General features: G+C 40.9%; 1 protein-coding gene across 3 annotated transcripts in view; it reads right to left on the minus strand.

The window, feature by feature from the left end:
* Positions 1-1,691: 1,691 nt before the first annotated feature.
* The window catches only part of AGO3 (argonaute RISC catalytic component 3), a 61,393-nt gene continuing 46,419 nt past the window's right edge, over positions 1,692-16,665 (minus strand). For all 3 annotated transcript variants that reach the window (XR_014514393.1, XM_083453287.1, XM_083453286.1), the window contains exon 19: positions 1,692-15,923. Coding sequence is in view for 2 of the 3 variants with exons in the window: in XM_083453287.1 (XP_083309413.1) it covers positions 15,815-15,923 (109 nt within the window). In the remaining variant the exon portion in view is untranslated. The remainder of the gene's footprint in view (positions 15,924-16,665) is intronic.

Genomic DNA, 16,665 nt, shown 5'->3' on the forward strand with positions numbered 1-16,665 from the left:
CAAGATAGTGTCCATTTTGGATGAGAATTTGCCCAGAATTGATGTGATCTTACCTCAAATTGGCACTGATAGCAACGGTGCTTCTCCACCAGTAACGGATGTGCTGTGGCGACAGAGTAGGCTGTGTTGGCAGTGGCAGGAGCAGGTAGATGGTGGTGGGAGCAGCAGCAGTAGCGGCAGGGCAGGACGGCACTTCCCATTTCGCCTCAAGCTAGTGTGACTGATACATCATGTGTGAGCTGGGCATTCAAAAGTGTGCAATATTCCAGTATCAATGGTGGTTTGAAGAGGAACACATAGTTCCACGCTAGAGGACATGCTTGCATGCAGGTCCTAAGTGCAGTCTCCAGTATCGCTAGGTAAAGGAGTAACAGTTAATGGGGATAAACTTCTGGCGAGCCACTGACAGAGCAGATAGTACTGAACTAGCCAAGACCAGTCCTGTTCCAGCTACACTGGATACCAATGAGTTTCTTGGCCCAATTCAAACTGCAGCTCAGAACTAAATGGTATGCCTCTCCCCACTCTGTTTTTCATCTGAGGGTCTTCTCTGTGTGCTCCTCCAATGGAGAGGTTGAGGGTGGCGACAGAAACATGGGTCTTCTCAGTGGTGGCTCCCTGGTTGTGGAATGCTTTCTTCAGGGAGGCATGCCTGGTGCCATCTCTGTCTTTTGGCATCAGGCAAATACACTGTTATTCACCTAGGCCTTTGGAGTTTCTTTGCATATTTTTAGCAGGGTGGGGGCAAGCTGGATTTGCCCTTATATGCATGGGTTGTGAGTATTTTAGGATATTTTAATTCTTGTATCATATCTGTCTTTAGGCTTTGTAAGTTGCTTTGTGTTCCTTTTTGAAGAAAAGGTGACTAATAATAATAATAATTAGTCTTACCTACCAGAAGCCTGCTTCCTTTGTTCCCCATAAGGAAGGATCAGTTATTGGTTGAACCATGCAAACAGCCTACATAATAGTAACAGTCTGGAAGCAGTCTGTCTTCTCACCCACTCCCATCTGTGATTGTATGCAATATGTCATTTGGGGTTCTGCAGAGCAAAATACCTTGATGATTATTATAGGTCACTGATGTCCTGCAATTCAGTTTTAGCTTCAAAGTGGCTGGGCTACTAATAACACATGCTAATCAATGGGTGATCAAAGCAGGGTATCCTGATGCACATTCCTGCGGTGTAGGAGAAGGCTGTGAAGTGGCTTGTGAGGTGTGAGGCCAAGAAACCTGGAAAGGGAGCACTTTTGAATCTGGCCAGGAGATGCACCCTTAAGCTTTTATGGGGGTAGTTGGCAGAAGGTGCAGGTGCACTGATCTGTGTGCTTGCTTCTGCGGTCTTACACTACTTGACTGAAGATGTATAATATGACAACACAGGTTTCTAGCATTCTTCCTCCAAAAGAATACAGATCTTGTGAAAGCATGGAACTTCCTTCCAGTTAGGTGACGGAACACAGCAAGAGCATTTCCTTCACATTCACTAATGGCTGTGTGTAATGCCATCGTAAGAGCTTATATTTTTTTTATTTTTTTCTTTAACGAAGCAGTTTTCCAGAATTTGGTTGGTGCAACTAGGTGTAAATGATTAAACTGAAACTATTAAGTAAAACCTTAGACATTAAAATTTCTTATTGCTTCCCGTCCCTGACAATCACCATAACCAAAGTCTGGACACAAACTTGAATTCTGGAGCAAAAGCGTATTTATTGCAGTTATTAGTGAAAGTTACACTTCAAACTGAAGCAAAGCAATGCTAAGTAATTGTTTTACTTAAAAAAAACAACCCACAACATAGAGTCCTTCCAGTATAGAGAAAGTGGACCAAAACAAAACAAAACAAAACATAAAAAGGAGTGGAATCTGTCACAGAAAAACAACTTTGGGGACAGATTTGGCTCAGGAGTTCCATGACTGAATTATGTACGGTTACATACTTGTAAGCGACAGAACATTAGACAAGAACAGAAAAGTGTAACTTCAACGGACAGATATGACAATGTGTTTTGTAACACAATGGATTGACCCCAAAAGATATAACTAGCAACAAGTCTGGGAGAAAACAAAAACAAACCCTGCTTGTCCAGTCTTTATCTGTACCCTCAAAGTATTTTAAGGTGAATTCATAACCTAACTGGATATTCAAGACATGGTGACAGAATTTCAGAGGCACTACCATGATTTGATACAACATAACACACCAGGTTACGCTAGGAGTCAGTGGTGTCCAACCTATTTGGCAAGTGTGCCGTAAATCAAAGTATGAGTACGTACATGGAACCAACTTCCCCACTCCCTCTCCCACCCCCACCCCCCCCTACAGTGCCTGGATGATGTTTTGCCTCTAGACCAGTCTTCCACAATCTGGTATCCTCCAGCTATTCTGAATTATGACTCCTATCAGCCCCAGCCAGCACAGTGGGGATGACTGGGGCTGATGGAAGTCGTATTCCAAAACATCTGCAAGGCACCAGGTTAGGGAAGGCTGGACTAGTCTACTGAACAGAGGAGCACACAGCATCACAGTGCTGGCTAGAGAGGCAGCAAGGAGTGCAAGTCCAACTATCTCAGCCAACCTGGACTGCTGTCCACATGTGCCACCAACTCCCTCCTGCTTATACCCTAAGTGGCATGCATGCCACTAACCATGTGCCAAGGCCATTTTATTTATGGCAAACATTGTTATTTCTATGCAAATGTCAGTCCAGGTTGTTGTTTTTTAAGTATAAAATTTTCCTTTTTTCCTCTTCTCCCTTAGCTGGAAAAATTGTCAGAGAAAATTTAGAAAACACACACACGCACACAAAATCACACTGACAAAAAGTTTGGCAGACTAGGTTTGTGAAGTCCCTCAGAATATCTGCTTCTGTGGCATTACAAGATTGAGACCTATGAGAACCTAAGACGCCCAAGGCCCATCTTGCCCAGCATCTTACAGTGGTCAACCAGATACTTGTGGGAAGCCTGTATGAAGGAACAGAGTGCAACTGCACTCATGATTCACAGCAGCGGGTATCCAGAGGCGCCCTGCCCCTGACAGTGGATACACTAACCTCCACCCCTGGAAGTTAAGACAGTTGTGGGGTGGGAAGAAATTTATGCCACTAAAAGCAACAAGGACTTGTGTGCCAATTCAAGAACGCTTGGTCCTTAAGTAGTTAAGATAGGCTTACAAGAGCCATCCTCTTCCAACGAAGTGTGTTAAGAGCCAACCCAAGTCTCGCAAAGCTGATGGATATGTAACAAAGTTGAAAATTGTAGATGACAGGCTGATATTTAACCAAACTGGAGGAAAATGCAAAGATAGCTAAACTTTTGGCAAGGGCAGTAAACTTGGCGGGGGTAATGAGTGAAGGGAGCAGTGGACACGCTGCTTCTGGGTTAAAGAGTTAAGTTTCTAAAAACATACTGAAATACAGATTTGTTATATATATATGTATATATATATTTATCTATATTTTATATAAACCAACCCTCCCACCCTATCCCCAAATAGTTGCAGCTCACATTTGCAATACAAAGAGGCACACACGGTCAAGGTGGTTTAATAAGTAAAAATTGTGAAGGCTTTTACCAATGCACTTGCCATCCATCTGTCCGCCTGCAGGAAGGCTAACTACAATAGTTCAGGTGCAACAAACTTGCTTGACTTCAGCATACTTTTGTTAAGGGGGGGGGGAGAACCTACAAGAACACCCAGAGCTTTCAAACTCATCCTATGCTTCTCTCAGAAAGCAAAACGGCAGTGCCCCACAAAGCGAGAAGTCATCAGAAATTTACAACCAAGGCCTTAAGCTGAAGTGCAGCACCAACAAGTTCCTAGGAGAATGTGAAACTATAGCTGGCCTACAGCTGGATTCTTAAGAAATGTGTCCCTGCAATGGCACACAGAATAGTGTTGACATCGCCAACACGATGCCCCACACAAAGGCAAAAGGGCACCTCCAATCTGCCATGCTATGTATTTCTTATAGCGGACCAACTGCTCAGTGCAGCCCCAAGCACCTGATGGACCCACAGTGAACGGAATGTCTTGAGGATGGAGCTTACATTTGTCCCCCTAACTACACACACACAATGTTAATACTATACTGTTACACAGTTTAAAGTCTGCCTTATTAAGGAAACTGCTTGAAGGGTCATTTCTCTCATGGATATAGCTTCCATACAGGAATACCTTGCATATACCACCTATCCCCTGTAACACAAGACCAACATGCATAGGTCCATGTGCAGATGCATGTGGAAAGGATGCAGTGATTGGCAACAGGTTCTCACTGTGTGTGGATGTGGCCAAATAGACACCCGTGTGCTTGTCACATGTAGCATACATACAATTCTCTTAGACAGAAGGTACCCATACAGTTAGCAGTCATGCATCAAAGAGCCCTGTGATCAACCTACATGTCACTGCAAGCTGCCTTCTTCCTGTCACAATGGACCATTTGTGCCAAGCATGCAGAACCGAAACCTCATCAACCCCTGTCCCTTAGTGTGGACAAACTGGAAGAGCAATCATCTAGGACAAGTCATTTTTTAACATGGTCTGCGGGGAAAACCTCAGAAAACTTGCCTGACCACATGACTGTGCAATAAAACATAATTTCAGAATCCATTTTAATTTTCAATGTGTATTGGGAATAATTGACTTGTGAGAATGGTTGCTAATACATACCTTTCAGGTATGGTGAAATGGCAAAATGGCAGCTTGCTGTTTAAAACCCAATAGCCACTCCCCACAGGTAACTTAATGATTCCACATGTGCAAATAAATTCATACTCAAGCAAGCCATATCCAACCTGGAGTCCAAACTCCTAGATCACGTCAAAGCTGAGCTGAGAACAAAATACAGTCTCTAACAGAGCCAATAGTCAGAAAAAATGACCCTAAAGTCAAAGCTAGAAAAACATTTTACTAGAAATATTCTACTTTAGCATGTACTGAAATCCCTTAACAATGGTCTTTCATAAACTTTGATTCAAAACATTTTTGCGATGTTTGTTTCAGTGACTTAAATTGTGATCTAATTTAGCATATCTGGCATGTGTACACAAAAGTATGCCACATTAATTTTATGTATTCTATAAACACATTTTCCCAATATTCAAAAGTAGTAAAACTAAACAATTTTAATCAGGAGGAAAAAAACCATTAACACAATTAATGTTCCTAGGGATAATCACCTGAAACAAAAACTTCATTACACTTTGAAACTAGCATTGTAATCATTCATTGTGTTGCTTATTTTATGAAACTGTATTTTGAGAAACAACATTCTCCAATACAGAGAACATTCCATGGAGAAATGTCCATGCTACATCAGAGTCCCTTCTAATGAGACTTTTTTGCTACTTGAAAAATGAAAAATCTATCATATCACAGGCTTCAAGAATTTCCATCAAAAAAGCTGGAGATTTGCTTCTCCTAAAATGAGATACTGAATAGGTTTGAACCCACCCACCCCTCAAACACACACTGCTGCTGGGAGGAGGAGGAGGAGGAGGAGGAGGTGGAACTGTCAATAGTTCTCATGATTAAAAGTGGAATAGTCTTGCCTTCTGCTGCCTGCATTTCAGAGAGTACAGCCTGAAACTTTTCTGAACAAAAAGCTCATTCCTTAAATGTAGACAAACAGATATGACTAGACACAGGCAATACAGTGAGTGAGTGAGTGAGTAAAATCTTTATGTTGCTCCTGCTCAAACCTGACATTCAGCAAGCCTCTTGGCCTCAGTGCTTAAGTCTGGAGGACCAGGATGTTGGAGATATAATAGAGGAAGGCTATATTCATGTCCTGCTTGTGAGTTTCCCTGGGGCATTTGATGGAAGTAGAATCTAAACTAAGTGGGCCTGAATCTGCTCCTGCCAAACAAGTTTTCTGTGCCTGAATTTTGCTGTACAATCCATCTGAACAATTCCACTAGTATGACCCAGTGTGCCCATGGAATATGCATGTATTCCTCTCAGCCCCTGCTCCTTTCCTGCAACCAAAGTTTTCTGACTCTACAATAGCTCTCCTTCATCACCCTGCTCCACTATATTCACCACACAACATTCTTACAATTCCTCATAATCCACCTCAAAAAAAGACTACCATAAAGCCGAGTGCACAGCAAGCACAAAGGGACCATAAACAAAGGAATCAGTAAAAATGAGCAACGTGAAAGAGAGACGGCAGATTAGATAAATTCAGGTGACTACTATGACTACATGAATTCTTAGGTAATGGACAGGAGTAACTTTAAAGTCACTTAAACAGATATCCAAAAAATTAATGGGCAGCTATTTTAAAAAGCAACATTGTGGACTGGGTATTGGTAAACTGAGATAAATTACTTAACGCCTCACACCAAAGTCCAATGCCACTGAATTCTAAGCAGGAAAGCGGCTTGGGGATAATGCAGTTACAAAGGCACCAGTTTCTTGCTTGTCTGAAGTGCTTCCTAGTCTATGCTGTGGAGTGCAGGGAGGAAGGAAGCAAGAAACAGGTGCACTGTTCAAAGCACAGAATGGAAAGCAAGACAAGGATTTTGTCACCATAGGGAGGATTCTGTGGTTTTTCTCCTGTCAACTTCCCAGTCTGAGACCAAGAGGGCTTTAAGCTTTTTCTTAAGAGCATCATCTGTTCCAAATAAAGGATTGGCATAACGCTCTCCATTAGCTTTTGATTGGCTCTTTTGAGAAACAAATTGTGGACTCAGTACTAGTAAACTGGGAAAGTTATTTAATGTTTTGCAGCAAACTTTGAAAAGATTTAGTCCCCAAAAGTATCTTGGGAAGGTAGGGTTCAGCTCCCAAAGAGCACCTCTGAGTCCAGCACACTTCTGGCAACAGAAAAAAAGATACCAGGTCAGGAGCCGAACCTTCCTGTCAGGTTTCAGTGCCAGCTCTGCAAAACTCTGCCGTATGGTTTCGGCAACAGGTCATGTTCAAATCTGCTGCATCTGACCAGCCCAGCTAGCCTGTGCCTCTCTCCTCAACATTGCACTTGCATTGCATCATCAATGCACATTGGAAAAGACACCGGATGTGCACATGTGCATGCACACACATAGCAAGGCACCATCTTGGCCTGGTTTATAGAGTGTTTATAGAGTGTACATCTATGTTTATATGTGTATATAATATAGACATAAACACATTTTTACAAAAGAACCTATAAATGGGGTAGCCAACATGGTGCCCTTCAGATGTGCCGTCCCATCAGTCTCAGTCAGCACGGCTACTGTCAGGGATGATGGGTATTGCACTTAAACATCTTGAGGGCATGATTATAGAAGCATGCCACACTTGTCTGGAGAGCTTGGAGTGGGTAGGAAATGATGAGTGTTTTCCTCTCTCGAAGCTGCAAATAAATTTTTAAAAAAGAGAGAAGAAGACATGCGACACCTAGTAAGGTCCGGCCTAGCAAATGGTCTCCACACAACTAATGGTACAGCTACTACTGAAGTTAAGCATGTGAGGACCTGATCAGTGCTCTAGATGGAGGATGACTGAGACCCCATTTTAAGAGTGAGGCACACATATGCTTCCCCAACCCCGCTAGACACGCATAATAAACCAAACACAAAGTAGATTTCCCACTAAAGGAGAGCCTGCAAAATCAGATATAAGTCACCAGGAAGAAGCAACTCCTCTAATTTAAAAAGCATAGGAAGCTATGTTGGTCCATCGAAAAAACAACACCAACCCTCTGAAGTCCACAGTTCAATAAAGGTATTAATTATTAATAATTAAGGTGTTAATTAATAATAAAATAAAAATGTGTCACTTTTTTGGACTTTGGGGTCGGTCCCAACAAAAGTATTGCATTCAGAGGTTGCTCCATCCCCCCCCCCCGCCCATTCCCTACAGTTGAAAGTGCATTAGGTTTTGAAATAATTTCTATGATTTAACATTAAAAATAATAAAAGTATTAGAAAAAGTTCTGGAAGTATCTGTAAACAAATTCTGCCAGAGACCACTTGAAATGGGACAACATCTAGTCTGTTTTCATACATGGCAAAGTCAGAGGCACCTCTATGGTACTTTCACAGCACAGTCCAATGCATGTCTACTGAGAAGTAAGCACCAAATAGTGCAATGGGCTTTACTCCCAGGTAAGCACATATAGGATTGCAGCCTGTGACAATTCACCTAATTTTTTCTCTTATGGAACATTCATAGTAGGGATGGAAAATGTTCCCGAGGACACTTGGGCAGAAGATACATACACACACACACACACACACACACACACGTATATATACATTAAAATTTTAATAAAAGTGCTTATAAAAATTGCAGAGGGTGAGCATAATCTGAAAAGAATCACTTTCCTTTTTCACACAGGAATAATGCATTTAAGATTATGCATGTTATGACGTGTGTGCGTCAACTAAAAAAAATGCTTCTTCAGAAATATTGGTTTTATCCATATGCAAATTTAATTGATCAATTAATTGATTAATTGGCTGAACTTGAACAATTAATAGATTAAAAGTTGACTGGGTTGTAATTAGAGAGTTTTGCTACTGGAGTAGCATTTGCACCTCTAGAAAGCTAGTACAGTTAAAGCCAATACCACCATATCTTTGGAGGCAGCCTATTCTAATAGCAAGTCATTCTTATCATTTACAAAAAAAGGTATGTACTTCAGTATCCACCCTTAACTTTCCCACTGCTGTGTATTCAGTATTTTGCTCAACCCTTCTGGAATAACTAATAGTCAAGAACTCTTGTGCACATTTAAACTAGAACCATACCATATGTGCTATTAAGCTATCAGCTAGGATTGGCCACTGGGTCAAAAACAACAGAGCAACTGATTTCAGATTATATAATTCATTTTTTTTAAAAAAAGTTAAATTACTATTAGCACAGATGCCGCAGTGCATACTGAACAATTTAATACACTGTCTTTGGATAAGGTTATTCAAGAAGGGAACTATATAAACTTATATGTGAAGATTAATGGGCAATGCACGTGTGAATTAAGGCAGCCATCACTTGGAATCACAAAAGCTTCCACACCTCTGGAGAGAGTGGTTGAGAAGGGATCATTCATCCTTAAGTATAGGCAGTCAGCATTATGGCCATGTAACATGGAGAAGCATGGTGTGAGCATCAGGTAGGCAGGATGTATGTGCAGGCCACAACTCTTACTCTTTCCGATAGCCTGCATCATACCAAATTAAAATAGGCTGTTGCCTAATCCAAATAACATTTTGTTTCTTTTTGTGCCAAAGCATTAGACTATTGTTCAAATGAACAACTGGCCTCCTCTACAATCCAGCATTGCACTGAGAGTTCCAGGATGCTGAAGACGGATATGATAGTAGGTTTGGATGAGATTATCCTTTGCCCTCGCAGTTCCCCTGAAACCCTGGATTGCAAAGTTATAGCAAGAACATTCTTGTAAAGACAAAGCCTGATATACTCTTCCATAAAAATGGCAGCCAATAGTCAGGAAAAAGAGATGATGGCACATAAACTACAGAGGTGACCAATAATCTAACCACAAAGGGACACAAATCTTCCTTGAAAAATATTCTGTTGGTACCATTAAGACCATAACTGGATTTTTTTGCAGGTGTGTGCAAGTAGTTTTACAGTGTAATCACTACAACTTTGTTATTATTACTTTCACAGCATTTTGCTGCTACAGAGGTGCAGTGTTTATTAGTTTTTTCCTGACTGATAAAAAGCTTAAAGACAAGACTGGCTGTACAGCACTTTTCTTTTTAAAAAGTTTTTTTTTTTTTTATTTCGGGGCAGCAGACTTGCTCAGCACCAAAAGGCCATGCTGCAAATTTTTGCCATCAATATTTGCCATTGCAACCATGAGGACTAGGGTCCTGCTTTTTACAAAAGGTCTACAGTTAAAGCTGGGATTTTCAGAATTTTAACAACTTTAAAGATACACATATAGCTTCAGGGGCACATGCTGCTTACCACAATTTCATAGTTTGTGGCCTCTGAATAAACATTTAGTGCTTACAAGTGTCCTGGGCTACTTGCCCTAAAAACCCTAAAGTGTCTTAGATCCACACAGTGGATTTTAATCAAGTTATCAGTACCATTATTTTCCCCAAATATAGTATGGTCCACTCTTATATTGGTCCTGATTATTTTGGGGTGGGGTACTACATAGTACTCAACACTACAAGTGGTATCATCAAGAACTTGGCGTGTTTTCACTAAATGCTTCTATCCCCCCATCACCCAGCAATATACAACTTCAGAAAGAAAGAAAAATCTACAGCACCATCTTCTAAAAAGGCACTTTGAGGACTGTCTTGCTTTGAATGAATAAAACCCTCCAAGTTTCAGATGGCAGAGCTACTTCATTTTTAAATAGGTCTTTATAGTTACATACCTGCCAGAGGTAATTCAGACACAATTTTAATATGGAAATGGGACTGAAAGATGCTAGACATGATTCTCGTCTTTCAACATTTTACCTCCTGCAGAGTCAATCCTTCAGTTTAATTTTTCAAACTGTTCTCCAGTTCCCACTCCAGGGCTTTTGTTCCTCATTCCCCAGTGGTTACTTAGTCATAACCTCTTTATCAGCAAAGTCAAGGTTACAGAGAATAAACTGGCAAGTCATAAAGGAGGGTCTGGCATCTAACAGCTTTGTCTCTCATCATAGTGAAATCCAAGCATTTATAAATATGATAATTAACAAGCAGGTATTAGCAGACCTGCAAATTCCCCAGGAGTTGCTTATCTTTCCAAAAAACATAAGGGTCTACATCACGGGATAACTTGAAGCTGAGCATGTCTTAATAGACGTTGCTGTGCTTGAGGCAATAGTGAAAGCTCTGCCTGGTGTTTAACCCATGGTGGCCATTTTATATATGCCAGACAATGCTTGAGGTTCCATTCACCACAAGCTCAATATGCATGGACAAGCTGCCCTCAAGTGAAAAGGATGGGAAGTGGAAGTTGATTAAAAAGATATGTCCTGCTCCCACTTTGCAGACACACAAACAACTCTTCCAGTTGAAAAGGTAATTGTTCTATCAGTTCATAGCACTAAAAATCCATTCAATGAATCACTTACCTACCAAGTGGGAAAATCTGACAGATTCAGGGTGTTGCCATCATCAAAAACAGCTAGCAGAAAAGCTATACAACAGGAAGGTTACATGGGTGGTTAATAAGTCACAATAATTTGCATAGGGGAACACACAGAGTCAAACGATATCTACAAGCAGATAGACTTTCAGTCTTGCAGAAATATCCCAAAGGAAGCTTTGGGAAGCACCCTTGCCATTATTTTAACATTTTTCATCTAACACTCCTGAGATCTTTACGTTCTAACACAGTCTCACACACATGTGTGTGTGAAAGACCCCACAGAATGAACCTTTCAGTCTGATGTCTTTTAATAATGCCCCTCTTAGCAGCTGTTGCTTAGATGACGAAGCTTGGCCAGTAGGACTCTAATGCTTTGTACTACTAGGGTTGCCCAAAAGTCATCAATTCTGCCTTTGAAAATCCAGCCCTAGCACTACTGACTTGCTGAAATTAATGGGAATTGTACCTGACAGAGAGCAAGCCCAATGACACAAAAGAAAATCCCTACCTACAGAGGGGCACATTCTGTTAGCTCAGCTTTATTCAGCCTGAAGCTGATGGAAGTTGTAGTTCAAAACATATGGAGAACAATGCACTGTGTTTTCATGGTGGACAGAACTCAGCACCAAGCAACTCTCAGGTATGGAGTGGTGATGGAGAGAGGACAGTGGCTCTTGCAAGTACAAGTGAGAAATAGGACAACCGGGGTGGGGGGAGTTTCAGCAACCATTCTAGGCAGGAATACACATACTGAACGAAGAACAAGGCCAAGCTGGGTGCAAAAAAACATTAAACCTACACTTTTGTACCTATATAGGCTGAACAGACAGCTGTCTCGGCTGCACAGGCAGAAATTTTCATGAAAACACATTAAAATTCAAGAAAGCTTTTTTAGGAAACAAAAACAGAGAGCATGTACAAAAATAAAAGTCCATATAATCTTGTGAAAAATATACTGGAAACTGCCACCACAGATGAGGTACCATTTATTTCCTCCCATCCCCACCTCCACCCATCCACTGCAAACATCAAAATATATCTTAAGTCTTTCAAAACAAAGGAAGAATATCTGGCTATTTTATAATCTTGGTTAAGACAGCACCCTTTGTTATATCACACTGTTAAAATTGCTTTTGAAACAACAAAAATCAGAATACTACTTCTTAAATTGGATTCCTGTTCACCTGCCCTTTTTCCTTAGTGCAGTAATTGCCCACCTCCATTTAAATAAATATAGCAGCTACAGTACTGTAGTACAGGTGGCCTTCAATGCCAGTACATTGATATTGGCCTGGCTCGCAGATAATACTAAGTCATTGTTTATTAACCCATAGTTTGTTGTTTGAGCCTCCAAACCCTGCCATCAACTCAACTACAGTTTGTTTAGTGCCTAACCACAACCTGAAGTCATGATTTTTTTTGTTGGCTTACAAACCTTTGTTTGTTTTAACTATGGCTTGTTGTTACACCCAAACCCTTCACCCTTCCTTAAACATTTCTTTGGCCACCCCACCCTCTCACCAAGCTACATAGGCACAAACCAAGAGCAGTTGGAAAACCCAAAGCAACTTTGAAGAAACAAGTTATGGTTTGTTGATCGTCTATGAGACAACCGGTGGTTAACTTGTGGTTTGTTAATCAAACCATGGCTTAGCATTTAGGTGTGAACCAGGCCAGTGTATTACAAATTTTATCGGCACTTGACAAAGACAGTTTCAAAATTAAAATATATTCAGGTTTGTTTTTAAGTTACCATCTCCTCTCCACATGAAAATCAATCACACTAGCACTGTGTACAAGTATTTTAAAGGTGCTTCTCTGTTGGGCTCTAAATCATTTTCACTTTGGAAGGATGAGGGTGATGGCTGCAGCAAAGGAGGCTTTAGAGCCACCATTCTAGGGACAGGTCAGGAAATAAATATTATAGTGCATCTTGGTATAAACAGCTAAAAGGTCTTTAAAAGGGGGGGGGCAGAGGTTCCACAACTCACTTTTAAAATCACAATTGTGAAACACTGAGTAAGAATTCCCACTGGAACCTTTTAAAGTGACAATCCTTGGAAGAGAAAAAACTTAACATTAATATTAGTGAAGATTTGTTGTGATGCACCCATATTAGAACCGTTAAACTTGACCTCAAGCTCCAGGGAGGTTTACTAGGCTACCCTGACAACAAGTGGCGTATGTTCTCTTTAGGGAGGGGGGTGAAGGACAAAGGAGGTGAAGTCTGAGTCCATTGGCCACATCATGGGGCCTAAGCAGGCTGGTTTTGAACTCCCCGCAGTCATTTCATGCTAGGAATTCAAGCATAGGTACAGTGCATGAAGTATCCTCAGCTAGGAAACTTCCAGAGATTGAAGCATGAAAACAGCCACTTGCAATTCAATTCATTAAGAACTCTTTTGGTTCTAGCAGTTTCCCCTTTCATCTTAGTGCACACCTCTTCCCAACCCCCTAAGGCAAGCTGCTCCCCATCACAATTATTTCAAGTGCACTTTGATTCTTGCCCCCAAGAGGTTAAGTGTGCATTGTACCATTTTGCTGAAACTGGGAGTAAACTTCACTAGATCACAAGTGCAGTAAAGCATTTTGAGACACCATGAACAGCAGCATATGCCTGCACAAGAAAGCATATAAAACACAGTACTTAAGTTTTCTGGTGGGGGTGGGGTGGGGGGAGAAGAAATAGGAAAGGTTCAGGTCTGTTGGAGCAAAATGGGCTCAGATTTTTCAGCTGAAAATACAGTAAATTGGCAAATATAGTGGGTCACTTTGAAGACAGCACAATATAAGAAAGATGCTTCAACCAGTGAAATGGTTTTCATGTGGAGAACGGTTTGCTGGTTTGTTTCAGCAGGGCTGGGTTACTAGCAATGCCCATATGAACCATCTGCAGTATATATCTATGCATATATACTATAAAACCAGTGCAAAAAAAGCAGTCACAAACGCAGTTCATGTGTTTACAAAGTGCAAAACGCCCCTGAATCCCTACTACTGAGTTCAATGCTCATCTTCATCATCTTGTAAAATACTTTGCTTCAGCTTCAAAGTGGAATGAAAAGAGGCCCATTCATCTGATTCACATTTCAGTGATCTCACTTAAGTGTATCCCAGCCCTCTGTAGCTTTATTTGTAAAATGAAATGAAGCACTCAGTTTCAAAAGGAAAGTCTACATGATCAAAAACTGCTTTTAAAAAATCTTCATGCCCCCTTTTAGACTTTTGCTCAATGTCATCTGGACAGATCTAAAAACCTGAATTTCTTCTGTGCTGGGAAAAACCATGCCCTCCAACCCCAGGGTGCAGCAGAGCAAAAATCCTGCATTACTAGACAGTATTAAAGCTTGTAGTCTGCTAGCAGCATGAAAGGGTTTGCCTTTTATGCATTAAAAAAGGGAATCCTCCCTATTACAAGACTTTCCTTTCAAAATTAAGGCTAACTTTGTCCTTTTAAGTGCACGAACATGTCCATTCTCCCACTAGTAGTGGTGCAAAATGCTGCTGTTTGTGCACAGCAAAAATGGACAGATTTTTCTCCTTTGCAAAGGCTTATTGCACTAAAAGATAGCAAAAACATTGTCAGTTCTCTAAAACAAAATAGTTATGTTTCTAAACATTAAAACTGATGTCGCCAATACACTGACTTAAATTAAAGCATTATTATTACTCTAATAAATATAAAAGAAAAAAGGAAGCTAAACCTCAAAGTACACGTATATATAGATATATATATGCAATCACATTAAAGTGAGAGGCAGCGAGTCAACTAATATATATTTTTTCATTTAAAAAAAAGAGAGACCTCAACTTAGTGTCCGTACTTGAATGGATATTACACGTCACCCTGGCAAAACAGGGGAGGAGATCTGCTGTCACAAGAAGCTCAGAAGGTATACACATGGCACACAAGATGTAAAATTAGCTGAAACTTCTGGACAAGAAGAAAGCAGCAGCTTCATTAATCTCATCAGGTTGTATCGCTACTGCCAGCATCAACGTATATGGTTAACTTAGTTATGGTACAGAAATAGACTTGAGTTGAGCAACTCCAAGCAATGAAGACAGACACAAAAGGCAGCAGTTGGCTAAACCACACTGGGATCAATAGATCTGCAAATGCACTATACACACAGCCTTTCCCACAACATACTCTGTGGAGCTGCTCACTCAAACATACAAACACACTTGCTATGGTCACATTCAAGTGCTGACAGCCATTGAGGGGAAGCCGCTGGCTACCCTCGTAGGGGTACCCAAAGGATAAAAACATTTTTGCACATTCTCTACTTCACTTCACTTGCCCACCCCAACAATCACTTTTTTGATTGCTCCTGTAAGTTTTAATACCGTAATAATTGTTTCTTTTTTGCAGAAAGAGTTGTGCTGCTGAGCAACTTGAGGTAAAGGCATAAAAAAGGGTTAGACTACAAGAAAAAACACACACAAAGGAAAAGACAACAACGATGACGGCAGCACTTCCCATTGGAGGCTGCTTCAAAAGCAGTTGGCTGGTTTCATATTGCATAATAAGTGCCGTGTTCTCGGTGAAGTAAACAATCTTCCTTGTGTCAAAACAAGGATAAGGCCCGTGCCCCCTCCCATAGGATCAGTTTCAGCAGTGGCAGAGGTATCCCCCTCCCCAATGAACTGACCCTTCTTTAAACATACACTGTATGTGGCTAAATTCTGCAGTTCTTCCTTTCGTGAATAGGCTCCGGTCTCACTGATATTTTTTTTTATAGCTAAGCAAAGTACATGGTGCGTAAGGTGTCTTGGTGAATCTGTACAGCCTTCGCAAGGGCTTGGGGATCTCTCCCATTGCTCTGTCCTGAAACATGGCTTCCTTCAGCACTGCAATAGCAGGGAAAAGAGAGAAGAATTAGCAAACACCTTTGGGCCCAAGAAGCATAAGTCACGCTCCCTTATTATATTTTTAAGCAACTAAGCTGCAAAAAACAATTCCAATTTCTGCACTGAGCAGCCATTAGTACAGCCTTGTGCTAATTCCTTTGCTTCTGAACATCAACCAGCAAAAAGAACTTTAAGAAAACTGTATTCCGTGTTCTTTTCAGCTCCAAAAAACAATAAATTACACTAATGCAGCACATGGATGAACTTCAGTACTAGATGCATAGGTCCCCACCACCAATTATCAGTATAGAACAAGTCACTGGAACACATGTTCCGAACACTTCTATGGGCAAATTCACACACTCATTTAAAATGGCTATCCATAGACATCATGGGAAAGCTTGAAGAAACTGCCCTGCAACATGTACAATCAAATGTGTGATGTAGTGGTTAGCATGAACAATGTGCTATCTTTTCTCACAAACACATACTTAAAGCACAATGGACTGTTTCAAATAATTTGTGCACCCAATTGCACCTAATAAAAGATTGAAGTTGTGGGTAACCATCTATGGGAATCCACGGTTCCCCACCACACCCACAGGGCAACCTTCTATAATGAATGAATGAATGAATGAGCTGTATGGGAACACTGCAGGAACTCTGAGTCATATTTATAACAGTGCTAGATTTATAAAGGACAGATTGGCAATCATGACGACTTTACCTCAATGGACTTCAT

This window comes from Podarcis tiliguerta (genome assembly GCF_965153285.1).
Source record: "Podarcis tiliguerta genome assembly, chromosome: 8".
Lineage (NCBI taxonomy): Eukaryota > Metazoa > Chordata > Lepidosauria > Squamata > Lacertidae > Podarcis > Podarcis tiliguerta.